The 27,335-nt window shown below is 44.3% G+C and overlaps 1 protein-coding gene across 2 annotated transcripts; it reads right to left on the bottom strand.

Moving 5' to 3' along the window:
• Positions 1-483: 483 nt before the first annotated feature.
• Positions 484-27,335, bottom strand: taok2b (TAO kinase 2b). 2 transcript variants are annotated; one of them, XM_083994138.1, is made up of 21 exons: positions 26,804-27,335; positions 24,765-24,862; positions 23,543-23,683; positions 22,355-22,426; positions 22,163-22,264; positions 19,635-19,680; positions 19,445-19,541; positions 19,050-19,163; positions 18,162-18,253; positions 17,906-17,999; positions 17,204-17,285; positions 15,821-15,988; positions 14,896-15,102; positions 13,234-13,457; positions 12,976-13,153; positions 12,700-12,828; positions 12,342-12,545; positions 10,800-11,039; positions 5,702-5,914; positions 2,594-2,776; positions 484-1,649 (listed from the first exon to the last, which is right to left on the bottom strand). In XM_083994138.1, exons 2-21 carry the CDS (start codon positions 24,765-24,767, stop codon positions 639-641), a joined length of 3,600 nt encoding a protein of 1,199 aa, XP_083850264.1. In that variant the 5' UTR covers positions 24,768-24,862; positions 26,804-27,335; the 3' UTR covers positions 484-638. The 2 variants fall into 2 exon arrangements, with proteins under 2 accessions (XP_083850264.1, XP_083850263.1); XM_083994137.1 differs by lacking the exons at positions 484-1,649; positions 2,594-2,776; positions 5,702-5,914 and having other exon boundaries at positions 8,428-11,039.

Raw genomic sequence — 27,335 nt, 5'->3', positions numbered from 1 at the left:
TGGAGACTGAGTTCACCCCTCCTTTAGTCATTCTCCCCATCCCCTGTTTCTTTTCCTGTTCTGGAGCCCAGGTTGCGAGATAATAATATCTGGACACTACAGACTACAGACAAGCACATACACAATGCAAAAAAACAACCCCAAAAAATATCATTTTCCTTCTTTCTTCCCCCTGTCCTCTCTCTTTCTCCATTCCAGTGTAGAACATCATAGAAGAAGACACGGCTGCCGTCCCCTCTCTCTCTCTGCAGCTCAGGGAGAAAAAAAAGGCTAAATGTCCCTCGTTCACTCGTCCTATCTCACTTTTGTACAGGCGGTAACAAAGATAAAAACATTAAACACAAACTTCCTCTTTTTTTTTCTTTTTCTTTTTTTAAATCCAATGGTTTTACAGGTGGTTACATTCCCCCCTCCCTCTGTTATACCTGTGAGAATGGGAGAAACCCTCTCGGCCCACCCTGAGTCTAAAGAAGCAGGGAGCCGCTCAATAATGTCAGCCCGCCCCCCCTCAGCCAGTCTGGGAGTTGAGATCAGTCGAGGAGGCAAACTGAGAGTATTGAGGTGCAACCTGTGATAGCTACCTTCCTAAACCCCCCCTCTCTGTTCTGGCTACCCCCCTGTGCTCTCTTGCCCCTGCTCTAGGAGTAGGAGAGGTGTGAACCGTTAGAGATGTGAGATGTGACTGAGGTGCTTCGGCTCAGGACCCCGTCGCTGCCCCCGGCGCCCCCCGGCCCTCCGCCGGACGCCGTCCTCCTCAGAGGCTGGGGGCTATTCCTCAGGGCCATCAGGCTCGGGGCGCCGCGCACCCCCAGGCCGCCGCCGCCCCCGCCGCCGCCAACGTATATCCCCCCCTGTGAGGAGGAGGAGGAGGAGGAAGAGGAGGACGGGCCGGAGATGGAGGGAGGGGCGGGCGGCGGGGGGGGCAGCATGGCCAGGGACTGGGAGGAGGAGCGCGAGGGCAGGTGATGGGAGAAGGGCAGGGGGTGTGGGTGGGCCAGGTCACCGCCGGAGCCTCGCGCCCCGGCCCACTCCCGCTCCCTCTCCTTCTCCCGCTCCCTGTCTCGATCCCGCTCCCGCTCGCGGTACAGCTGCGGCGTGCTCTGGTGGTGGTAGTGCTGGGGCAGGTGGTGGCGCTGGTGGTGGGAGGAAGACGAGGAGGAGGAGGAGGAAGAGGAGGCGGAGGAGCGGGACGAGTGGTGCGCCTCCCTGCCGTCCCGGTCCCGGCCCAGCCCCAGCGCCATGGCCAGGCCGTGGGCGGAGGACGAGGAGGACTCGCTCCTGCGGTCGCGCTCGCCGCCGCCGCCGCTGCTCCCGATGCCGCTGCTGCTGCTGCTGCTGCTGTTGTGGCTGCGGCGCGAGTGATGCTGCTGATGCTGCTGATGCTGCTGCTGCTGCGGCGGCGGAGGCATCATGTTCTGCGGGTGCATGCCGTGGCTCCAGTGGCCAACGGCGCGGGAGCCCGAGGGCGGGGCGTTGGAGTAGCCCTGCTTGGGGTAGGCCTCGCTGGGGATGCCCGTCAGCGCCATGTTGCTGAAGCCCAGACGCAGGCTCTCCGAGTCGAAGGACTCGATCTCGCTGGCCTGCCGCTCCAGCAGCGTGCGGATGCGTTCGGAGCGCTCGTTCTGCAGAGACAGCATCTCCTCCTCGATCTGAGAGAAGAGCGGGAGACACACACCGTCATTTCTTTTTTTAAAGGGACAACAAGGAGTTTCTCCATCGGCAGAACGAAAAATTCTGCAACAATAAAAAAGTCTCATATTAATGTGGATGAATCTACGTTACCACTTGCTAATGGGCCCACTTTCGATAAATATATTTTGTCTCTATGGTTATTTTGTTATTATTAGTGGTGGAAATGCTGGTCGAGCCGATAGCGTTTCTTTACTTTCAGTTTCGTGGCGAGTCATGAGAATAACGCCGCCGAATCGCCGTTTATGGTCGGAACTACGACGGTATGTGATCGTCTTTGAACCTCTGACTTTAATTCTTGATGAATGAAAACATGAGTCTGTCTTGTGCTGGTCAAAGAATTTCACGGTGCGCGGAGGCTCATAAATGTAGTGTGAAAACACTTTAAACAGATTAAAAAGAAACCTCATCATGAACTCATTTTAATCACTGAGAAAGTTCAGGATCTGATCACGTGGTGGACGCTGTGGCCTGATCCTCCTCAGCAGACGAAGCTGCTCAGTTGTCATGTAAATGTAGATCATCAAATGAAGATATAGAGTGATAAAAGTGAAAAGTCCAGGACATTTACTGACTGGACCTTTAACTACAGTCTTACTTTCTAAGCTAACGAGGCTGAGATGTCGTTTAGGGTGAAAACGATCGTACACTACGTCCAAAAGCTCCAGAACAACCCCTGAGAGGAAAATTATGATCATTAAATCTGTTGCAATTGTACAAAACGTAATATAACTTGTGTAAGGCTCAGTATAGGACAGCAGATAGTTACAAAAGCTAACAGTATTTAAGCTAACAGAGCTGCCACCTTAACTGACCTCACGTTGCAGTCTTCTCTCCTTGAATAAATGGATGTGTAAACCTCACCAAACTGCTGAGCTACATGTTAAGATGATGTGAGTCTAACCCTCTGCTCCAGCAGCGCGCGGCGGATGGACACCCTCTGCTCCAGGTCCTTGACCTCCCTCTCGTGCTGCGTGTCGGTGTGGATCTTGATCTTGCTCTGGTAGGCGTTGAGCAGCTCCAGCTCCTGCTGCAGCTGCATCCGCAGCACCTTGTACTCCGCTTCCTGGGTCTCATCCAATCGCAGCTAAGAGGCAACAAAACAGGAGGGAGAACGTGATGAAAATGCATTTAACAGGATTGTATGAGCGGGAAGATTTTTTTTTTTTTTTTTTGCTTTTAGTGTTGGCGAGGGGAGAGGAGGAGAAGCTTTGACAAGTTTGACAAACAGAGAGAAAAGAGAGAGTGAGGGAGATGCACAGGAGAGAAGAGGAGGAGAGGAACAGGAGTGTGAGCTGCAGATGGTTTCCTTCAGTCACTGTTTTGTCTTTGGACTCATCTCTTTCAGGATGAAGTTTGGTGAAACGTTTTTCAGTGTAAATGTGAGAAATTGTCAAATCAATAGATTTACCTTAAAGCTTCAGTGTGAATCAATGTTTAAAGGGATAGTTCACCCAAAATTCAAATTTCACTCATTATCTACTCACCCTCATGTCAACTAAGAGCTGTGAGAATTTTCAGAGTCCTCGGTGCCTTCTCTGAGTTACGGGGGGGTCCGTGCAGCAGTATTTATCCATATAATGGCTGTCAATGGATACCAACTTTCTTCGTCCAAAAAGACACACCAAAAAACATCCAAATACCTCCATACTGCTCGTCTGTAATGTCCCTCTTATATTGAAGCCCCGACATGAGAAATTGTTCCGAAAAAAATTAAATAATTCTATATTTTAAGCTTGTTTGTAGCGGAAGCTCCCAGTGTCTCGGTTCACTGCTCTTCCTGTGTCAGTGCAAATCTCGCGTGATTTGCACTGACCGGCGGAACAATTTCTGGGCTTCAATACAAGAGGGACATTACAGACGAGCAGTATGGAGGTATTTGGATGTTTTTTGATGTGTCTTTTTGGACGAAGAAAGTTGGTATCCATTGACAACCATTATATGGACAAATACTGCTGCACGGACCCCCCGTAACTCAGAGAAGGCACGGAGGACTCTGAAAATTCTCACAGCTCTTAGTTGACATGAGGGTGAGTAGATAATGAGTGAAATTTGAATTTTGGGTGAACTATCCCTTTAACTAAACTGAAGGTATCGTTTCAAAATGTGAGGATATAGAGAAAAGTGTAAAAAAAAAAACATTAAATAATTGCTTCTAAATGTTGAACCACTGTGACCTGTGCGTAGCTTGTCTTAAAGCCTGCTTCTGGAAAACAAATTAAAAGTCATTTCTTCATGTAAAAATACAGAGAAATGAATCCTCTGGCCTCAGGACTTGGTTTAATCAGTGTGTACCTAACCTTTCCACAAAGACTTGAACCACTGCAGGAGTAGATGTGCGGACAAACAAGGGCAGCAGGGATTTGGCTTACTGGGCTTACGTGGCACGCTGCCATGTCAGGTAATTAAAGATGCACAGGATGTTATGTCACTGAAGGGAGCACAACATTTTATTACGTCCCCTCTTCTTCCTACTACGTGTGTCATACTTTTAACATTTGGGGATTTGGGCAGTTAAGAGTTTCATCAGAGGCGACTGTGAGTGGGGAGTGAAACTGAAACGTGTATTTTCATAAAAGATCCTCTGCAGCAGTGGAGGAATTCAACAAAGTACATTTACAGAGGATTTAAGTAATATGAATACATCTGAAGTATGCAAGTACTTTACATTATTATTTACCTATTATTGATGTTAATGTATTAATAATAATTATCTTACAGTTACTGGAAACTTTTTCTTCTGAAACTTGAAGTCAATTTTTCCAATTACGCTGAAATTATTTTACTTTATTTACTTTTTCAATATAAAAATCTGTATTTTCACAGTGTGGTATTAGTACTTCAACATAAGTAAGGGGTCTGAATACTATCTCCTACTACTGACATCATAGTTCCACTAGTAAAATTGTGAGGTGTAAAGTGGCATTTGCTGTCCTAACCATCCTAAGCATTATTATTTTGATGTTAACTGCTAATTACATAATATATGAAATTAAATACAAGTCTGAGGCAACAAAATGAAAGACTCTTGTCTGTAACTATAATTTGTGTACAGTCCCTGAAATGAAAAGGAATGCGTTGTGTCTCTAGTGTAGTGTTGTGTTGTGTCATGTGCTCGTATGTTGTCGGTCATGAACCACGTCGGGAGGGACTTGGAAAAATCATCTGACTTCTGTTCAATCATGTCGATTTATCGTCGTGAATGGGCTTTATGCACAGCTCCACTACTTCCTGAAATAAGACAGCTCCTTTATTTCCCGTCTTACATTATTGGACCAACTAATTAATCCAGGTGTGTCTGACCATTGTTGTGAGGTCAGACACACCTGGATTAATCAATTGGTCCAATAATGTAAGACAGGAAATAAAGGAGCTGGCTTATTTCAGGAAGTAGTGGAGCTGTGCATAAAGCCCATTCACAAATGAAATGACCAAGAACAGTCAGAGATTGACTTGCAATGCATTGTTGGTAATGTAGGCAGAAGGTTTTGACAACAAGTGGAGCGTGTGGAATAAAAAAATCTGCATCAGTAAACTTGTGAGTCTCATGATGTTATAGGAGCGCAATACTAAACTGATAGAGTCTGTTGAAGACACTGTTTGACTGTAGTTTAATTGTGAGGCTGAAATCAGTGTTTTGCGATGTGGTCGAACCAAAGCTGTCGTCTCTGCTGAGTGTCTGTCAGTCTGTGGTGTCAGATCACAGAGTTGCTGCCTCTCCAGAATACTCCGGGTTGAGGGGATGTTTTGGAAAAGGACTGGCACAGAACTAGGAAACACAGAGCAGTGTTGAGTTTGCTGTGTGTGTAGGTGGAGACTGACACTGGGGGACTGGAGGAGGCTGGTTGGAGGCTGGTTGGCGGGCGGGGGGGCAGACAGGCAGACAGGCAGGCGGGTGGCGGGCAGGAAGGCCCCCAGGCCAGGCACAGCAGTGGTTGGTTGGTTGGTTGGTTGGTTGGTTGGTTGGTGTGGTGCGAGTGTGAAGTGAACGACGTCTCCTTGCCTTACTCACAGCCTGTGTAGACAGCATATCATTGATGGAGTGGTCATACTGCTCGGCCAGGATGGCCAGCTTACGGGTCTGCTCATCCTTCAGCCGCTTCAGCACGGCCTTGTGGTCCGACTTGGGCGTGTTCTCCAGCAGGTGGTTGCGCAGCGCCTTGTACTGACGGGTTTGGATCTTACAGGTGTCCTGGAACTGACGCTTAATCTGAAGCTCTTTGGACTGGAGGGGAGAGAAGAGAGACGGAAGCAGCTGGGCTAAAGAGCTCCTGTGGTTTTAGACATGAACAGGGTGGTGGGGGGGTTAAATGCACAAAATCATGATGAGGGGAAACAGTGACATTTTACACTCTGTTCTGTGATGACTTGAAGAAGAATAGAGGCAGAATGAATAGATACCTTTCAAATGTTCAATAAGTTAAATGTGTTTTATGAAGGTGTGACACATTAAAGACAGATGTATGTTTTCCTTTTTTTTTGTCCTTGAGAAAAATGTGAGATCTCATACTGATCAAACCACTCACACCATCCTGGTTAGGGATCGGCTCAAAATTTGGCATTTTATACTCCTAATACTTACATGTTTTTCTTATATACTGCTCAATTATAAACTCACAGAAAATGTAGTCAAGGAATTTTGTAAACATTTTCTATGAGTCTTAGGCATTCAGCAGCAACTTCAACTAAACTCTAAAAATTAAACCTGCTTTCACATCTAAAGGATACTTATGCTTCAAATGATTGTGAAATTGTGGTGGATTTTCACTGTAAAAAATAAAAACTTAAATTTTTAATTATCAAACTGATGCACAGGCAAAACTACAGCTGGTCAAAGTATTAAAAATAATCTCTAACCAAATTGACCAAACGTTGAGAATTTAACATTGAGATGCAGGTGAAAAATAAATCAATTCTGATGTCAAACATGGACAACGTAGGTGCATTCAACCTTATACATGGATTAAAAATGTTCCTAAGCAAAGTAGGAGCTGCTGGTGTCGTTTAAGGTAACGTTTACACAAAGGGAGGGACACAACAGGGATAAAATGAGTGATGATACAGGAGGAATGATGATGAGCGAAATGGAAATAGGAGATTCTTTTACAATAAAGATCAGGGAAAAAGGAAACTAATGAAGACATGGTAATAATGGAAACAAAATCATAAAAACAAACAAGACAATGATTTTACACACAAAAGAATTTATTTTTTTGTGTAAAGAAAAAAAAACTGAAAGTATGACAAAATATTTTTCTATGCTTGCGAGCACGCAGGCGACAAACACTCATGCAGCTAAAATGAGAATAAAGAGGACAACAAAATGGCTGCCAAACAGAATGCAGTACTGGTCTTATAAATACTGCATAAATTAAATATTAAAAAAAAAAAAAAAAAAACTCAAGGTGATATAACTCTGTGGAAACTCAAACACTCAGATGGTGTCACAACAAAACAGAATACAAACATGTAAACATACACAGAGGAACAGGAAATAACCGATACTGGAACACAAATGTAAAATCAATGGCAAAAAAAACAAAAAAACATGTTACATTCAAATAAAACAATGTTTATAAAATGTCTTTTTTTTTTTTTTTTTAAAGCTAGATATTCCCAAACGCAGGTCACTCAAAACAAAGTGCCCTACTTTTTGTTCCCCTGGGTCAAAGTACAGTTAAGTTTGAGTTTTTCCTACTCAGTAATATTCCTGCATGTGTATAATCAGCATTTTACTGTTTAACCAGACTTCATTTGCAGAACTGCACATTTTAAATTCTCTATATTCACAGGTCATTGATGATATGATATCTGCACATTTTCACCAATTTTGCTTCATTTTATCTTGTGTTTTAGTCATAAAATCTGCAGCAAAGGTACAAGATAAAAACGGCACAATGTCGACTCTGATTGGTCCGAGTGAAGCTGAAATAATTAACTGATTGGTTGATTGACAGAGAATTATCGTTGATTAACAATTAACCCTTTTAGTTTTTCTTTTTAAAGCAAAAAAAAATGTGTCAACCATTCTCTGGCTCCTAAATGAAATCAGCTGATTAATCAGTCGTGAAAATAACGTATCTCTTGTGAAATTTTCTCCCACGTTTGGTTTCATTTTTGAATCGTCTTCAAGACAGTGCAAAATCAAACATATGTCTGCAATAAACCGGATATCTGCTTTCACATTCAGTAGTTTCTTCAATCTTTGGACTTGTTTTATGATTGTGTGTCTCAAAAGATTGTCTATGGCTTCATATAAGTTAAAACTTTATTGAAATATTAAATAGGTTTTTATTATATTATACTTTTACTACTCCTAGTAGATCTGCTTTCTTATGTGTCCGTCATCAGCTCAGGATCCGTCACTTCACAGCAGACTACGTAGATTCGTGTAAACAGTTTAAACTAGGCACTCAACTGCTGATTCATACGCGTATTAAGGGGAAAATAACTAAATGTTTACACGGTAAATCAAGACAAGATTATTGCAAAAAGTGCAATAAAAAAATAAAAAAAGCTATTGAAAGCTATGAAAGCTATTAATATCATCCACTGGTGAACAATGAACTGGGAGGGCGTTATGTTCCAGCTAAATGGCCCCAATCTTTATTATTTTAAGTCCAATAAAGTAAGACCTTCTTCTAACCTCCTCCTCCTACTTCCACTAAACATAGAAAACATGTTTCAAATAATGTTGAATGTCTTAGAGTGGTCCTCCTGGATATTGCTGCTCAGCTCTTTATTGCACTTCCATACTAACTGAGCTAGTGTTCAGGGTGATGTTAGTGAAATTATTAAGCATCTGTTGTTTTCTTTGTTTCACAGTATTCAAGCTTTGGGGGAGTGGATTTATACGTAACACTGTTCTATTTGTTCTAAGCACTGAGATACCAGCGCACAAATGAGACCCTATGAAATAAGACCACTAGAAAAGAAAAGAAACCATTGCACAAAAACGGTCTTAAAAATAACCATAAAAACAATTGTCTTACAAAATAAGAGCAAAATAATAAAATTAAAGAAACTTTAAGGAACTTTTACAAAAAGCACAATAATGAAATGATAAAACTTCACTGGGTTTGGTACAGTAACCGTGGGTGTGGGTTCGACTGCAGGTTTAGCCCACCGGTTCAACAGTACGGCTTGTTTGTGGTTGTGGTTCGACAGCCAAAATCACTTTCAGCCAGCGCACACGGGTTCAAAGATGTGTGTGTGTGCATGTTTAGGGGGCGGGGGGAAGATACACCTCATCTTTAAGAAATGTGACCAAAAACTGGTCTGGGAATTATGTAATGAGAGAGACATGTGGACCCAAGATCTCACACACACACACGATGGTCGAACAATGGAACATAGAGCACGATCATGATCACGCTCACACACACACACACACACACACACACACACACACACACACAACCAGCAGCACATGTTCCCACTCTTTCCTTCGATTTTGTCTTGCACTCTCACTATCTCCACGGCCTGATCTTCCCCCTGACAAACCTTCCAGATGACGTTCGCCTCAACCCGCACTCCCACCTGCCTTCCTCCCGATACATCCTGTCCCTCTCCTCCCTCCTCTGCCTCTCCCTCTCCCTCCTCCTCCTCTCCCTCTGTCTCCTCTCCCTCACCTCCCGGGGCAGCAGTCGGGGCAGCTTGCTCGGGACCTGCTTCTTCAGGAGGCCCAGAGTCTGGAGTTTGAGGCGGACGCCGAGCGGCAGCTTCTTGAGCGCCTGTGCGGCCAGTTTTAGCACCACAGAGTTGGCTAAGTCTGCCAGGAGCCCGAGGGGCCGTCTGCTGAAGCGCCTCATCCAGAGCAGGACCCGGGCCAAGGGAGAGGCGCTGCAGCAGCGAGCCTGGTGCTCTAAAGGCAAGCTCTTCAGGGGGACCGGGATTTTGGACTGGCGCACGCCCCAGTTGCGGCCCGCTTTGGGAAACATCTCATAGAGGTTACGCTCAGCCATGCCGCCCAGGACCGACTGGCACATGGCGAACAGGGGCTTGGGGAGGCGGAAGAGGACTCGCATGCAGAGGCGGTTGACTTTGCGGGGCGCGCGCTGGAGGAAGTCGCGGGCCGGCCTGACGATCAGCACCACCACCAGGTAGAGGGACAGGAAGAGGGAGGGGGAGCTGAGGAAGGAGGCCGAGATCAGTATCATGGGGATGTAATAGATCCCCAGACTGAGGGAGAGGCCGAGACTAAAGAGGCCGCTGGCCCAGAGGCTGAGCGACAGGTAGGTGGAGAGAGAGAGGGAGCAGCAGGAGCGGAGGAAGAGGTAGGAGAAGAAGAGCGCCAGCATGGCCAGCTCGGCCGAGAGGACGACGGAGGCCACGGAGGGGAGGGGAGGGGAGCGGCGCAGGGAGAGGAGGAAGATGGAGAGGAGCAGCAGGGTGAGGTTGGAGGGCTGCGCGGCGGCCGAGAGGGAGAGGAGGAGGCAGATCGCGTGAGAGAAGAGCGAGGGGAAGGAGGTCTGGGCGGGGGGCGGCGGGGGAGGGGAGGGGGAGGGGGAGGGGGCGGAGCCGGGGGCGGGCTCCAGCTCGTCCGGAGTGTCGGGGAAGTAAAACTCGGAGAGCTCGTCGATCTCTCGCCCGCGCAGTCGCCTCTTTTCAGGCGACGGGAATGAGATGAGCTCCGAGGGGCAGCCGTCTGCCACGCCCCTGCCCTCCTCTTCATCATCATCATCATCATCCTCATCCTCCTCATCATCATCCGTGTCTACGTGAGCCGTCTTACCGTGGTCCTCCTCGTACTCCCACTGCACTCCTTCTACCTCCCTGGTCTCTGTCCCTTCATCATCAATCTTCCACTCCTCCTTCTCGCCCTCATCATCCTCCTCTCTGTCGTCACTTCCCTTCTGTTTACTCTCATCCTCAACCTCGTCTTTCCCTTCAGAGACGCTGCTGCCATTCATCCCCCCTCCCTCTCTAAAAGCTGCTCCATCGAGCTCATCCTCAACATCATACATCTCCTTAGCTACCACATCCCTCTCCTTCCCCATCTCCCCCTCCTCCGCCCCCCCTCCCTCCCCGTCCCAGCTGCCCCCCGGCCCCTCTGGCGTCCGGGTCTGTCCCTCCTCGGGCGACCCCGGGCTCTGGGCGCTCTCACTCACTTTGAGGCTCTTGGGCTGCTGGCGGACCTCCACGGCGTGTTTCTGACGCAGCTCCTGCTCGCGCCTCTTGTTGTACTCCATCTGGTTGGTGAGCTCCGTCTGGTGCTGCGTGCGGATGAGCTCGGCCCGCGTGCGCTGCACCAGGCTCAGCTGGCGGAACTCCAGCTCCTGGGTCGACTCGTGGTGGCGCAGCAGCATCGCACACTCCAGGTCCTTCAGAGTCTGCTTCTTGTTCAGATCCTGGAGAAGAGGAGACGGTGAGGACCACACAGGAGGGATGATGAAATACTAAGATTATAACTTTAATATAACTTAAATATAACTATGTATTAGTCTGAGTATACATATGGAAATACTGCAAAATCTCAAATAGAAGCTCTTATTTGCTTCAACTGCCGAACTGACCCAGCTTATATTTGAGACAGGTGTCTATATGGGACAGGCTTTTATTTAATTTTGAACAAATCTTATGCTTGGTAAAGATGGAAAATACAATATTGTCAGATCACTCTGTTCTTACTGTTTAAAAGACTAAGAATAGAAGGAAAGAGCCGGATTAAACTTCTTGCTCTGACTCGGGTTTGGGTTGAAAACATATAAATAACTCGGCTGTGTTCGGGCTGAGAATTAATACTCGTGACTCCGGCCGCTTCGGGTCCGGGCTTCAACACCCGTGGGTCGGACCGGGTCGTGTTTTAATTTTCAGGTCAGTTGAAAACTCTAGCAGGAATTAAGCAGCTTAGAAACTGCTCAAACGAGCGATCGTGGGCTTTGAGAGGTTTTGTACATTCACAAGAACTTGCAGAAAATAGAAATAGACCCGGCTTCTAATTGAGACCGGCTTTTTTTGCTCAAACCTGTAGGCAGACCCGGCCAGTATAAGAGACCGGCGTCTATCTGAGAATTCACGGTGCAATGAGTAATTAAGACATGTCAATACATATCTATTCTAGTATAAAAGAACATAATTTACATTTCATTCAACATCAATAAGAAGTCTATTTAACACTTATTTTACGAGTAAGCAGTAGTGTTGGACTAGATTTTGTCCAAAAATCTTTCCAATGTTTTGTCAATTACCAGAATGCAAATCAAGTGAGCAGAGTTTATGTCTGACAGCAGGAATCCACTCTCTTGATCTATTATTTAAAAGTCAAATAAGAACATGGATCATATCCAAGTCCAAAAACAGGTAGGTTTTTTTTTTGTTTTTTAATAAAATAAAATTACCAATATTGATCTAAATTGTTGTAATTGATTCAGTACCCATCTCCACACTGCTCAAGGAAAACAAGACTTGAGCATCTGTTTAATACAGTAACTTTCTAAATCATTTCCTCAGTGAATTCTATAATAAAAATGGAAACCTGACAGAAGCAGTGGTGAAATATCTGTGGTGGCGCCACCGATCTGCCAACTCGTATCTATACTGTATAATGTATTTCACAGACGCTGATGTGTTTTTATTGATTTAAAATGTTTTAAGGAGAATTATTTTGTTTGTTCATTATTGATTTGCCAGTGAAAGAAGGAAACGGGTACCTCTCGCAGCAAGTCTTGTTCCAGGTTGTGGCGTGACAGCAGCATCTTCCTCTTATACTGGCGACTCTGGAGCTCATAATACTGCCTCTGCCGTCGCAACAGGCCCGCTTCCTCCTCCGCCTGCAGCTGCTGTAGACACTCCTTCTGATGCACCAACCATTCCTGTTTCTCTCGCTTTGGTGTCGACTGGTTTTCATTCAGTTCCTGGAGTAGAGGGGGGGGGGGGGGGGGGGGGTAAATCACATCAAATTTACATCACATCAAGCCAATGGTTGTGTTGTTGCTACAATACAAGAGGACAATGGACAATGGTGTTTCTATCCAGGTGGTTTCAGATCAGTGTGGTATCGGCCGGCACCTCTTTGAGCTGCTCCTTGCGTTGTCGATACTGCCGCTTCTGGTTCTCCAGCAGACCGGTCAGCTCCTTCTTCTGCTGGCCCAGTATGTGCTGCTGGAACTTCTTCTCTTCAGTCATAGTACCCTTTGTCTGGGAAAAAAGAACAAATACGCATAACAACTTCAGTAGAACAAAATAAAGAGTGAATCTGCAGAATACGGGAATATTTACTGCATGTTACAAGAAGTTAAGAACTGTAGAAGACTCTTGGCTGCCTGTGTGCCGCTCCTTCCTCACCTCCTTCTCCAGAATGGCCTGGTGCTTCTTGGACAGTTTTTCACCCTCCATTGAGAAGCTGTTCCTCTGATTCTCCAGCTCTTTGTCCAGTCTTAGCTGGTGTTCGTCCATCTCTGCCTTCAGCTTGTTCTCCAGGCCCATCAGCTGCTTCTGGTGCTGCCGCCGCATTCGCTTGTACCTGTGAGGAGGTGCAGGGTTAGGTGAGCTCTGAGAGACACAGACGTGGCATGAACACCGGTTCCGTGACCGTAGTCTTACCCAGACATCTGCTCTCTCAGGGCCGACCCCTGTTCGTGTTCCTGGATCTGACGAGTGACCAGCGAGGCCGTCCTGATGGTGGCAAAGTGGTCTCTGCCTCGACGACGCCGGCCTCCCCCTCCTCCTCCTCCTCCTCCTCCTCCGCCGCCGCCGCCAGACGACGACGCTTCTCGTTGTGAGTCCACTTCTGGCTGATAGGGATCATCGTAAATGTTGTCGTGGCTCTACACAGTGGAGAAAAAATATCAAGGGTAAATAAGTTTAACGAAATAAATGTCATCCTGGTGCCAAAAAACACAAAAAAAACCAATACCATGGTCATAAAAACAGTCCATCGTAACCTAAGGCAGCGGTTCCCAACCTTTTTTGGCTGGTGACCCCATTTTGACATCACAAATTTCTGGCGACCCCGCAATGATCGTGATCACGGCCGTCAATTAAGATATTTTTATATGCTGCATTTAATTTGGACTCGATTTATATTCGAGAAAGTGAAAGTATAGAATACAGTTGTTTAAGATTGTGTGTAGTAGGCCTGTAACGATACACCAAAGTCACGATTCGATTCGTATCTCGATTTCTGACCCATGGTTCGATACACGATTCGATTCTAATTTTTTAAGGTTAAAAAAAGAAGAGACCCAAATAGTCGACCAAGCACTGGTCGACCCAAAAAACATTAGCCAAAATCTCATTGGTCAATTGGTCGCAGGAAAAAAAACCCACAACAACAAAAAAAACTGACAGCGAGAGATTGTCACGAGCCTCTCATAAAGTTGGGGTTTTTTTATTTTTTTTTTACACGACACGGAAGGTCCGGCCCCTACTCTTTTTTTCCTTGTCAAGAGCGACTTTTTCCGATGTTGACTCCGACGTGGAAGCACGTATCACCGGCGATCAGTCTCACAGCGTCACGGAGCAGATGATAACAATAATAAATTAAAAACAAAGAAACTATTCTCTTTTCTCACAGAACTTAACTCCATTGTGGAGACTATTTAAGTTTAGGAAACAAACTTTCAATCTGTGCCATATACCCAGGGGGCAAAGCAAAAAAACAGACACAATGGGTGTGTCGCGGTTCTGCCATTTCATTGGCGACACAGGTTCGTGTCTTAGAGTGTCGCGGTTTCGATTTCGACACGTGTATCGTTACAGGCTTAGTGTGTAGTGTTTTTAATCATTAATAATAATTAGTTAAGAAAATATCTTTATCAGTATTTTTTTTATTTTTATCAATTACTAGACATTTCAGGTGACCCCACATGGGGTCCCGACCCCAAGGTTGACCTAAGGGTTTGGCATTTGTTCTGGTGAGGCTGCAAGATGATTCTCTGCTGTAATCTTTAGGTGGCAACACTGACATGCGTTGTGCATCTGCAGGTCTAAACTGGTGCTGCTGTTACTTCTCTCTCTCTGTAGGTGGTGCAGGTTTACATGTGTGGAACTGGTCTGACAATTAAAGAGCGACTTCTTCTGTGAACCATCCGCAGCTGATTTAGTAAAAATAATTGTCACACTCAGGAATATGATTTTGGCAGAGTGCTTCAAATTAAATAAAAAGTGCTGCCTCTCTCTTTAAGATACATGTGAAACCGAAGGGCTGAATGTGTGAAAGAGGGGTTTGGCTGGGACAGTCTACAGTAAATCATTAGCACTGACCAGGGGCTTGTGCAGGACGGAGCTGTTGGAGGTGACGGTGTGCTCCCCCTCCTGCATCATGGCCATCTCCCCGCTGTCATCGGAGCCGTCCGCTAGGCTGTTGACCGAGCTGCTCTGGGAGCTGGCACTGATGGACATGGAGGGCAGAGAGTGGGAGCTCTCCATGCTGTTGACTGTGCCGGTGCGCAGCATATACTGCTCCACATCCTGGTGGTCAGGGCAGAGCAGAAGATTAGTCAATGGATCGGGGGGAAAATGACACTTTCAGATGGTGACAGGCGTTTCTGTGCTTCATGGAGTGCTAGCAGTAGTTGCGGTGTACTGATCAGTTCTTATGCTACATGAACTGGCTCATACTAAAACCTCTCTGAGCAGGTATACAGTTAAAACTTTCTAGCACACACTGGCAGAGAAACGCAGGCCTACACCCTGGAGAAGTGCAGCCCCACATTCCCTGAATTCCACCATTTCCTTTCGGGGGGAATAGCCAACTGGAATTAAAAGCTGATGGAAACAAAGGCCTTTGTATGGAGAGGAAGAGCTTCTAAAGTCACAGCATATATTGCGAGGTACAATACAAAGGCAGGATGGATGCTAAAAACCAGCTGTTTTCCCTCATTGCCCCCTGATACACGCTTCTCCACTTCAAAGAGAAAAGCTGTACTTCTTTATTTTCTGTATTTCACATTCATGAGACAATGTGAAGTAATGAACAGCCTTGATTCACAGTCTTGTTTCTTGCCTGTGGCGAGCAGGAAATGCAACACACATTGCACAACTTTGAGGCGATGCAAACAGTTTCGACTTCACAAATCAGCCGGATCTAAAGCATTTTTAAAGGGAACATAAAGTAAGATCTGAAACCCAGCAGTAAAGCTCTTGTTCTCCTCAGTGCTCCGTTGACCTCTCATGTTCCCGCTCTTACCTCTTCTTCATCACCTCCCTCTGGTGCGGGACCGTTGTGCGCCTCATGGAAGAGGATTTTCTTCATCTTCCGGTACTGCAGGTTGTCCAGCTCGCGGACAGCATCCTTGGTGCGTGCGATCAGATCCATCACGGCTGTCATGGGACGCTCTCTGCATAGGAAGTGGTGCTGCGTGGATGAACAGAATGAGACAGAGAAACAAGACAACAATTCAATAGGAGCAGTAAGGTCCTTGTGCATTAGGATTAACTCATCTGAAACCTGCACGGTGATCATCAAGTACAACATGCAGTTGAAGAAGAAAGTAAAACAGACTCCTGCAACCTTTATGAAGCGTTAAAACATAATTACATTTAGAAATATAATTTATACTTGAACTCCAGGCCCATTTTCATGTTACGGATGACCTGTGCAGCATTTTATATGATTTGACTAATGAGCAGGTAACGTGTGTCCAACCATTCTCATTAGACACACTTGTGGATACATCTCACGTATTTCTATAGTTGACAGGAGACAGTGGTGGAGGTCAGGTCAGTACCACAGTAGGTAACACAGTAGCTGTCTATACAAACCAGAACATGTTAAATTACAAAAATGCATACATGTGTTAAAGAGTGGGTATTTAAAAAAATAATAATAATAAAATCTGATGCCGCCACTAATCAGGAAACTCTGGTCCACTACATGAAGGATGCAGGTCATCATATCAACTAAATTAGTCATTGCTGCTGTAAACAGAAAAGCTCCTTGTTGGTAATAACTGTTTATTACTCTCAGTGATGCTTGAACATTCAACTTCCAGTTATTATTGTCCTTTGTCAAGGCCGGAAAAATCTGCTTGAAAGTTAAACAGCTGGCCAAATTTTTTGTTCTCCCAGCAGCAACCAGCTTGTCATGCCAGCACAGGCTTTAGCCAACAGTAAAGACAGATGTAAACAGAGACCACTACAGTGTACATTTAACACTCAGCGGCTGCAGCTCATGTTTGATTTTTAAGATTTTTTATTTGGAGGACACATATTATGCATATGTGAATGTTACCACTAATGAATACCGGTACTGTACAATAATACATCATTCCCTGAGAGCACCAAGTGTGGCTGCTGCCTAAACCTAATGGATATTTAATTAGATACCATACAAATTGTTCTTACTCCTTCCTTTTAATTTGATTTAGAGATGCTTTTGGCCAGGGGCCACTGTATTTTAAAAATATAGTGACACTATATTTTAAAAATATAGTGTCCCCTGGCCAAAAGCATCTCTAAATCAAATTTCCTCTTCACTCAATCAGTAAATACTATCTTTATCAATATGATAATGACAAGTCTCTGCTGGCCTTAATGTGTGACACTGAACAATGTTTGTGAGGCGTTGTACCTTCAGCAGCACATCAGAGGTAGGTCTGTCCTGAGCGATCTTCTGCAAACAGGAGTCCACAAAATTGCGGAAATAATCCGACCTGAAAAAAATGATAAAAATGTTCAATAAGAGCCACAATTTAGATGATGTTGTGACAAATGACAACATCATGGAAGTGTTATTCAAATTCTACAGAAAACCAAGTGTAACAATAAATTTCCGTGAGCTTTTTTCTACAGCTTTTTCAAAATAAACATACTGTTTTAATTTCTTGCCAGTGGTGTTGTATGGCAGTATCTCACAAAGCATTTATCTGAAGGATCAGAGTTACCATGTTAGCAGTGCACTGGTGCAAGAGCAGTAGTGCAGCAGAGGAAGTGCTGACAGTTTTATTTAAATCGAAAATAGATGATAAAACCAGCATCGTAACCTCACTGACATCTGAAAGCACAATGCAATATACTATACTACATACTATACTGCAATAAACTACAATTGTCTCCATAATCAGCACTTTGTCAAACATGATTTTAGTAAAAATCTTCATGTAGATCACAACAAAATATCCTGTGAAAGGAGCCTCAATCAAATCTTTTATAAAAACTCACATCCAGAAGGTAATTTGAAACAACATATGAAGATGCTCTTCGTTGCACATTATATCCAGTAAAAGTTATATTCGCCTCTAAGGACCAGTTAGGAAACGTGACCATCTCTCACCAGTGATTAGACTGCAACACAGGGCTCTCATTCTGGGCGATGTGGTATAAGGCACTCATAGCATTCATGTTGAACAGAGGAGGCTTCCTTTCCGCTAGAAAGTGACAAAGCACAACGTAGCGTGACGGAGAGCGACAAGAACGGAGAAAAAAGAGGAGAGGAAAAAGGCAAAGATAGAGGTTCACAAAGCTGAAAGCTCACACACACACACAAAGAAAAACACACACACATGAACCATTTCATAGACATGTCTTACCCAGCTCTATGCAGGTAATGCCAAGTGACCACACATCCACCTTCCCGTCGTACTGACCCTCGTCCATGGCCAGGATCACCTCGGGGGCCATCCTGCGTGGAGGAAACAACCCAGTGATTCAGCCACTTTCAGCTCATTTCCTTTGAACCTTGACTAACAGAGAACGGAGCCTCGGGGCCTCCGGCGTTTCCAGAGTCCACACACCACACGGGCAGACAAGCTTCATGTACACCAACAACAGTAACAGTAACCTGTCGCTGCTGATTAATGGAGTCTGACGCCCTTGTGAGAAATATTCAGGTAAGACTGAGACGTTTTGTTGACTGACAGTAAAACAGCAATTACCTAAATATGTATTCAAAAATATATAAATAAATAATGTATGTCAGTGAGTTGATGAAAGTACATCACTGCTCTTGATCTCTTGATATTAATGGTTCACTTAGGGCCTCGATATACTTGCTGTTAAGTACGCGTACGCGAGCTGCCGCGCGTATCCTGCGTCCGTTTGATGCGTATCCTGCGACCGAACGCACATATCGACGCGAGGTGACGCGACGCAGGATACGCGCGGCAGCTCGCGTACGCGTACTTAACAGCAAGTATATCACGGGCTTTACTCCGCAGATCAAATGTTCTTACTCCGCTGCCCGCTTTGAATACATTTGAATCTGACTTCCCAGTGGTCTTATCTTATTGAAGCACTTTCACTTTGACAATAAATTATGAATATTCTTTGTGAAAATATGTTAGGAAAAGCCGATTCTTAATGAAGTGAGCACAAGCTTTACTGGATCATGATGTGGTATTATTCTCATGGATCCAACAAGAGGAACTGCTGTAAAACCATTAACCATTAAAATGATGAGGATGACACTTTTGTCTTACCAGTAAGGTGTTCCCACAAAGGAGTTGGCCGGAGCAACAATGGAGGCGGAGCCAAAGTCTCCCAGTTTGACCTGACCGGGCTCCGTTAACAAGATGTTTCCTGCCTTCACGTCCCTGACAGAGACGTGATCAGATAAGAGAAGATGACAAGTCAGGAAAAAACTGTGAGGAAGTCAAAACAAATAAGAGACACGAGAGAGAAGATGTATTGGGAGATGCTCTAAATGTGTAGCTGCCCTGTGATGTGCGCACAAACACTATTGCATAAGCTTATCTTGGGCAGCACAGTTTGTGCTTTCTCCACTGTATTTGTTTTGTCTCCTGTCAAAGTGTGGGGGAGGAGAGCAGAGCAGATACAGATAGTGAGAAAAGGAGGAGGAGAGAGGGGGGGTTACCTGTGAATCATGTTGTGAGAATGAAGATACACCAATCCCTGCAATGCACCATGGGTTATGGCAGCTATTTCCACTTCCTGGAGGGGTTTCTTGTGGACTGGGTGAAGAAAAATATTGGAGGATATCAGGGACCATGTATAATTAACTCTACTATTTAATTACTCATTCATCTCTGTTCCTTCATGCTCACCTTCTAGGAGGTCGGACGCTGAGCCCAAGCAGTACTCCATCACCAGCTAGGAGAGAGAGAGACAGAGGGGGTGTTTAACTGCATGCTATTTTAGGGAGCACACTCAACTTTTAGGGCTTTTTCACACTTGACCCGAATGAAAACAGTTATTTTTTTCTTTCCCTGAGAGTTCAGCACATCTATTTAAGTGTAGGAGGCTGTTGTTGAGCTAAGGCACAGCACAGAAAAGTGCTCACATGGCCTCTTCAAAATGGAGGTCTGAGGTTCACTTGCAGAGAACAGGAGCAGCACCAGGCCAGCTGAATAAATCACAGTAGGGTAATCTGTCATTATGTGCAATAAGAATATAGCAGTGAACATCATTAAAAAAAACACACACAAGTGGGCATTGTTTAGCTCAGTGGGTAGAGCAGGTGCCCCATATACAGAGGCTATAGTCTCGGTTGCTTTTCTGCTGTCTTGCTAACCCTCCTCTCGGCCATGTGCACTTGTTTACAACGAAGCCGATGAAAAAATCTATCAAAAGAGCGGAAGTTATCGTTACATATATCATACAGGATGTTACGACGTGTATATTTGTGCAGTTTAATTGGTCATAAACAAGAGATTATGGGTTACGGGGCGCGTTTGTGTCACAGTGCACAGAGACGAGAGCTGGGACACCGGGGCGGCGGTTCTCATCTTGCAAGGTTGGTTTTCAGCCAAGAGACGCAATAAGTGACACGCAGGTGGAAGGAATAGAGCCTCCATTGTCCATTTATATATTAAGCCATGTATTAAACCATCACAATTACTCCAACTGCTTAATTGTAGCTCAACTAGCATAGATGAGCTACAAATCCTGCATAGTTCCTCTCTAAGGCTTGAAAAGCCCAAATAATATTTTAAAAAATGAAGAAAACCATTCAACTAAAAAGCAGGAAACAGTTGCAACAAATGTAACTTTTAGGATGGTTTTCCTGTAGCAGTTTTGTCAGGGCATCAAGAACGATTTGAGGAACTTTGACACTAGACATTTATTTTCTCCTGGATTAAATTTAGGCTCCTGGTTGTTTTGGTTGAGGACATTTTGGGCAGGGTCTGCATGGCTGACTTGGATCCTCTGGGAACGACCACTCCAGCACGACATCATAGCCAAAACAAGGAAGTACTGGGCACCACTCTGACTGATATTAAGATGAGGCGTTGACATTTCCTATTGTTTATTATTGTTAAAAAACAAATCTAGGCTTTGTTGCGGACAGAGAAAGTGGGACTGCTGAGAGAGATGTGGGTAAAAGGATATAAATACAACTTGATTTAATAGTGGCCTCGTGGCACTTAATGTCTTAAAACAGGAATGAATGACCGTCAAACACTCAACTGCATTGTGCGATGTGAAGACAGCTGTCCTTTTCATACAAATCCAACATCACATTCAATCAGAAGTAAATACAAAGTTTTCTCATGAGAAAACTCTGAACCTGGACGATTCTGTTTTTCAATCTGTCATTGAATTTCTTCAAAAGGTGGAGTGTGCAAACTGGACTTTAAGTCTGTAGTTTCTACCTCCAGAGTTCAGTTTCCTTGGTTTCAACACTGTTTCTGTTATTTTGGCCACCTCATCAATATCAACCAGTGAAAGCTACATAACAGCAGAAAAGAGACCAGATCAGTTGAAGTTGGTTAAAGTCTTTGTTGAACTTGATGTCTTTCACCCTCCCAGATGAAAATGTCTCATCTTTGTTTTATTTGATGGCAGGTGTGAGGTAACAGCATTATCAACACTCAGTATGTTTACATGCAGAGCTTAATCGAGCTATGCTCAAAATTCGATTTTGGCGTCAAGTCGGACTTCTGTCCTTGTCTCAATATACATGCAACTGAAAAAACTGAATAACTGACGGGGTCCGCCCCCTCATGCGGCGTCACCCGTTGCTTCAGCGGGTTAATACGCCGCCTGTCCTGTTGACTTTTCTGTCACCTCCTAAAAAACTGAAACAATTTATAAACTTAATAATAAATTCTCAACTGCAGTTCCCGACCAGACGCGCCAGTCTGGGCTGGATGCACGCTGAGAATAGGATACGGGCTTCCTTTCTCTCTCTCTCTCTCTCTCTCTCTCTCTCTCGCTCTTTTTTTTTACCCTCTTACTGGTGGCGCTGTGTTAAATGCATTGAATCGGCGCTGATGTTGGGTTTTTTTCTTTACTTTGCTTCTCTTCTCTGCTCCACTTTGTGCCGTCTCTACGGTTGTGGAGCATGCGCACATGCATTGTCCAGTTATACTCCGACTAAGGTGTTTACATGACGGAGAAAATCGAATTCCAATCGCATTATCTGGGTGTCTTAATCGGAGTTCTCAACTCCGATTTCAGTCGGACTAAGGTGTTTACATGCACTTAAGTTGTCCAGTTATAGTCGGATTAAGGCAATAATTCGGTTTTTTCAAGTGTCATGTAAACGTACTGACTGAGAGACGCCTTTTTCATGAAAGTCATGTTGATGAAATTACACAATGCCTGCATACACACACACAGACACACTTACCCATGCTGTGTGCTCTCTCAGGTAGCAGCCACGGTACTCAACGGTGTTGGGGTGGCGCAGTTTCTGGAGGAACTTCACTTCCTTGATGATATCCTGCCATTTCTGGAACAAGTCCAGAGCAGCAATCAGAGATGAAAGAACTTGACTGAAAAACTGATCTATCATCTACCACAGAAGCAGGGTTGCTCTTACCTCGTTGGACTGTTTGCCACTGTAGGACATCTTCTTGATGGCCACCACCTCATTTGTGCGGATGTCATGGGCCTAATGTGGAAAAGTTAGAGACAAATTACTTCTTCTAAAGTCTTTTTTTTTAGTACAATAGTAATCATTGGGATTAATCATCCATTTTCAACTTCACAGCAAACAAAGAAAAAAATAGGGTTTCTCCTGAGCCTCCCTCCCTCTTCTCTTCCGCTCCCATCGACCCCTTCATCCATGACTCGCTCCTCTTCACCCTTCATTTACCACAGCTTTTCATCCATCACTTACAAGTTCCCCTCAACCATCACAATGTTTTTCTTTTTTTCTTTTACTTTTATCTCCCCAGTCCTGTGTTTAATCACAGGCTGACAGGTTGATCTACCTGGTGATCCTATCTGCAGCTCCACCATTAGCTTCCCTCCCGTTGGACAGACACCACCTCTGACCCACAACATCACACCCATCCGTCCCTTTGTCTCAGGACTTTGCTGTGCTCACCTTTGGCCAACAACCACCCTGACTCTGACTATATGCATTAGTGAAATGACCTGATGTTAAAGAGAGGCAGTTTATTTCATCTGTGCTGTTTTATTTTTTATTTTTTAACTAACTGTAATGAAAATTAACTGCAAGGTCCATTTGATGTGGAAAATAAACTCAGATCTATCTCAAGTTATTAGAGTCCAGGATGATGTTATTAAGCAGACAACAGGAAAGCAAATCAGCACATTTGAACACATTTCTTACATTAAATATTGATAAAATAACTCAAATGTCACTGTTTCTTTTTAAGCCTTGATCTAAGCAACGGCAACATTTGTAATAAACATGTATGGTGTGTAGAATATGAACAGAAATCGACACTACAATAGTCTGAAATGTCAGTGTGACTGAAAAACATAAATTCTTTGTCCAGAGTCCAAAGACTTTTCAAGCTTGATAGATAATTACTTAATTAGATAATTAGATGCCCATGGAGATGTATTTGTATCAGCAGAGTTTATAATTTTTAACTAAAAATACCCATTTGTAATTATTTTTTCTGTCACTAAATTTCCTACACAGTAACTTTAGTTGATCCAGCTCAAAAGTAAAAGATAATGTTTTGACTAGTATGATGATTCAAAGGAACTCATATCCCATTCCCCCAACTAAACACTAGAAAAAGGAACTTACGAAGTAGACCGCTCCGAAGCTCCCATGGCCGATCTCCCTCAGGTCGGTGAAGAGCTTCTCGGGATCGTCCCTGGAGAAGAGCTCCGCCACCTCCGGGTCCTTCAGGCTCCCGGCCCGCACACTCGACGGCATGGCCAGCGCCTGGCGAGCGTGGAAGAGACACACTGGGTGAGCGTCTGTTATTTGGAAGGATTACCAGCATTTGTGTTGGACACATGAGCCACTGAGGAAATATGGTCCAGTCTGTCACATCTAATTGACATGTTGGTGGCTTAAGGTTTTTTTTTGTTTTGTTTTACAATATCCTGCAGTGGTTTCCTATTCCCATCATTATTTTGAATGTACTGCTGATAAATCCCTCTGTCTATATTACACCTTTGCATCTTATGCGTTATTTCTATCTGTGGTTTTCACATTAACACTAAATTACTCTCTACTTCCACCACAGTTGTTTTCCACTCCACATAGACAAGTCACGTTGTTCCTGTGTAAATAGCTTATTCTGCTCTACACCTGCACTTCAAACTGTCTGAGGGTTAAAAAATGCTAATTTGTGTTGACTCATATGGAAGGAAAATATCAAAGTGACCATCAGCTTCATATGACCATCCATCCATCCATCCACCCACCCTTTCTTCTATCATCCTCCATCTGCCTCTCTACCAGAAATATAGGTCTGCATTATATTCATATACATAACAAACCTAACATTGATGTATATTAAATTTTTACAGCAAACCACACATTGGTCAATTATTACTAATTTCATCAGGTGTAGTAAAGGGAGCTTTTCTTGTTGGTAGATCCAACTGGGAGTGAGGCAGAAATGAATACCGGTTTTTGAATTACGTCATCGTTTTCTTTTTTTGAGAACAACACATCTCATTTTTTTCCCTATGGGAATTCAAAATAAAAAAAATCGACACAAAACACTTGATATTTTCATTGTTTGCAGAACAAAACAATCCCCTCAGTGAGTCTGACTAATCATTAACTGGTTCTTCACAGCATCGCACACTCAATGGCACGACCGGCCCTGTTAGACAAGGAGCATGAGTGTGAAACCAGTGAATGACACTACATTAAAATCATGGTAAATAATAAACAGGAGGACTAGACTAGACAGTTTGTTGTTGACATCATGAAAAGGCCAACATTGACTGTTTTTTGTTTCAGTTAAGCAGTGAAAGAGTTAGTGTATCATGTATCATGCGTTGCGTACCATGGCTGGTCTGATTTGGCTATGTAATGTTGATGCTGGTACGACACACGATCAGAGATGTGGATAGTAAAGCTGGGATCACGTTCATGAGGAAAATCCTGCATTAGAATGATACAGTACAGAATAGAAACAGATCAATACTGGATTTCTGAGGAAATTTTTTTAAAGCAGATTATCTCAGATTATAAATATCATGATTTCTTAAAACACATCATCAATAACCATAACACACACACACACATCCCTTAGATTTGCTGTGAGTGAGCAGGACATTTTTACAGTATGGCAGCCTGGCCAACAGTGAAGAGAGCCGTCTCTCTGAGAAGCGGCAGACAACAACAGTAGGCCACATTTCACAAGAAAAAGGAACACTGCCAACCAGTTTAGCAGGCAAATGATTCACCTCCTGTGTAGGAACAGTGTAACTAACCACAAACACATTTTACCTCTTTGAAGCATCACAACATCAATGCATACTTCTGAAAACCTGATAAAAGGTTTCCTGATCAATTATAGAAAGGAAGGTAGGTACACATGAATGGATAAAGCTTTGAGGTCTAAGTTAGAATGAAATGTGTGGCTTTTGGAAACCAGGGTTAGGTTATTCACAACTGGAAGTGACCAGTGCTATTATCGCTTTTGTATTGTGCCCTACTGTGTCATGTGATGTGGTTATACATGGAGATTTGTCATGCATGGAGCAAGTCAACTTCTAAAACCAAAAGGCTACATTATGTAGGCTAGTTTCTTTTTTTTAAATGCTGACACAACTCCTTCCTATTTAAATGAGCTTATTTGTGGTATTTTGGTTTCTAAAATGTGTCAACTCTTGTGTCTTTTTGCATTAGATATCACAGTTACCAACAGGATCAGAATAATTAGGCATGATGAATACAGCACTGGGATAACTGTACTGTATAATATATAAGGACTACTATTGACAGCCTGCAAAAAACACACAATTTAATGACAATCACAGGCATTTTGAGTCAAATATAATTATTATTGGGGAGCACAGTTGCTATAAAGATCTTTGTGCAAACAAATCTGTGAGAGTGAGGCTGCATGTGACGCTTGAGTCTCCAATTTTAAGAGAGGAGGAAGCTGAAACTCTGACTAGCCTGAAATATATACACATTAATTGTGCATAGTGAATGTCTATAAATCATAATTGTAGCACAGACAGTAACTGCTCATCTGTCTGACACACTGTATGTCATCATGATTGAGCCAAAGGTTTGATGTAAAGATGCAACACATGTGCAACATATATATTTTTAGGTGGACAGCAACTTAACAACTGAGCTTTCATGGTAAGCATTTCCAGCCACTTGAAAATGAACATGTACGGGATGAAGCACTTCTTTCATGGCCATTTTGCATCTGTCAAAGAGGAAGCATGTTGTTCCCTTTAAAAAAAAGAGAGAGAGAAGTCCTTTATATATCATGTAATCAAGCCTCAAGCATGCTCTCAATCTATCTTTCTTAGAAGAAAAAAACACCATTCATGTCATAGTCACTCCAGACACTGAGGAGGAAGCAACGAATGCTTCAATTATGTGGTTTTATCCAAGATTATCTCTCTAACCTACATGCAATTTTAAAACCTTCAATCACCCTGGGCATATTTTTTGGGGGAAACAAAACGCATATTGTCCCTGGCTGTGGTGTGAGACAGAGAAGTGATTATTCAGATATTTGCTTGCCATCAGTATCTTGTACAGTGTGCATCTCAGCTGAGCAAGTTGCATCGCCTTCGCTTGCACTTGGCTGGTCAATTAGGGCTAGCTCTGCTGCTGCTGTTCACCGGAGAAATGTATGACATGTATTCAACAGTAGACAACAACAACTCCAGCCTGGGTGGGTGTTGAGGGTGCAGGCCAACAACAAGCCTGCATCATGTCAATGTCAACCTCTCCGTGCTCTGGAAAGCCAGTGAGCTAATGCTGCTAGCTGGGCTTTTTCCCCTGCCGACAGGAAGGTGGAGAGGCGCAATGGGGGCTACTTTGGCACACTGAATGATTTATAACATGTCTTACCGTGGCTTTTGGGATCCACTGTAGCTAGCCCTGGAGCTAGCTAACCGGCCTGGCTGGAAAATATTGCTCTCACTCCCCTTTTCCTCGGCGCCTGGTGTCTATTCAACACGAACAAACCACATCCTGTCTGTCGACGCTTTTACTCGAAGACCCCTCCATCCTGATGCTCCCAGTCAAACACACACGACCTGACATGAGTGGAGCCAGTCAGTGGAAGTGACAGCTATCTGCTGACTGACTGACTGACGCCTGCAGCAGCAGCAGCAGCTGAGCTGTCTCCAGGAGAAAACCTCTGTTAGCTGCTGTTAGCAGCGCCGCTAACTAAATAACGTAACGCCAGGAGCCGCCTGCGACGTTTTCAACGGGAGACTGGTTCGTTAATTTCCACGGGTCCGCTCCGCGCTCCACTTCGCACTGTCATAACGCTACAGCCGTCGGCGCATTTCATCTCCGGTCCGTGTTCTCCCCATTTTGCTCGAGTCTCATCCGTTTTTGTTCAAGACTTCATGATGGCGGAGCGGAGCGGGGCGGG

This window comes from Trachurus trachurus (genome assembly GCF_905171665.1).
Source record: "Trachurus trachurus genome assembly, chromosome: 19".
Taxonomy (NCBI): Eukaryota; Metazoa; Chordata; class Actinopteri; order Carangiformes; family Carangidae; genus Trachurus; species Trachurus trachurus.
The sequence above is the reverse complement of the archived record's forward strand: the minus strand, read 5'-3'. Positions and strand labels throughout refer to the sequence as shown.

Excerpts from the sequence above, each read along its gene's own strand:
- taok2b (XM_083994137.1), bottom strand. Across the intron at positions 19,164-19,444 it reads TCTCACAACATGATTCACAG|GGACGTGAAGGCAGGAAACA; the intron begins GTAACCCCCCCT and ends CGTCTCTGTCAG. Across the intron at positions 15,989-17,203 it reads CCTCTGATGTGCTGCTGAAG|CACCACTTCCTATGCAGAGA; the intron begins GTACAACGCCTC and ends TCATCCACGCAG.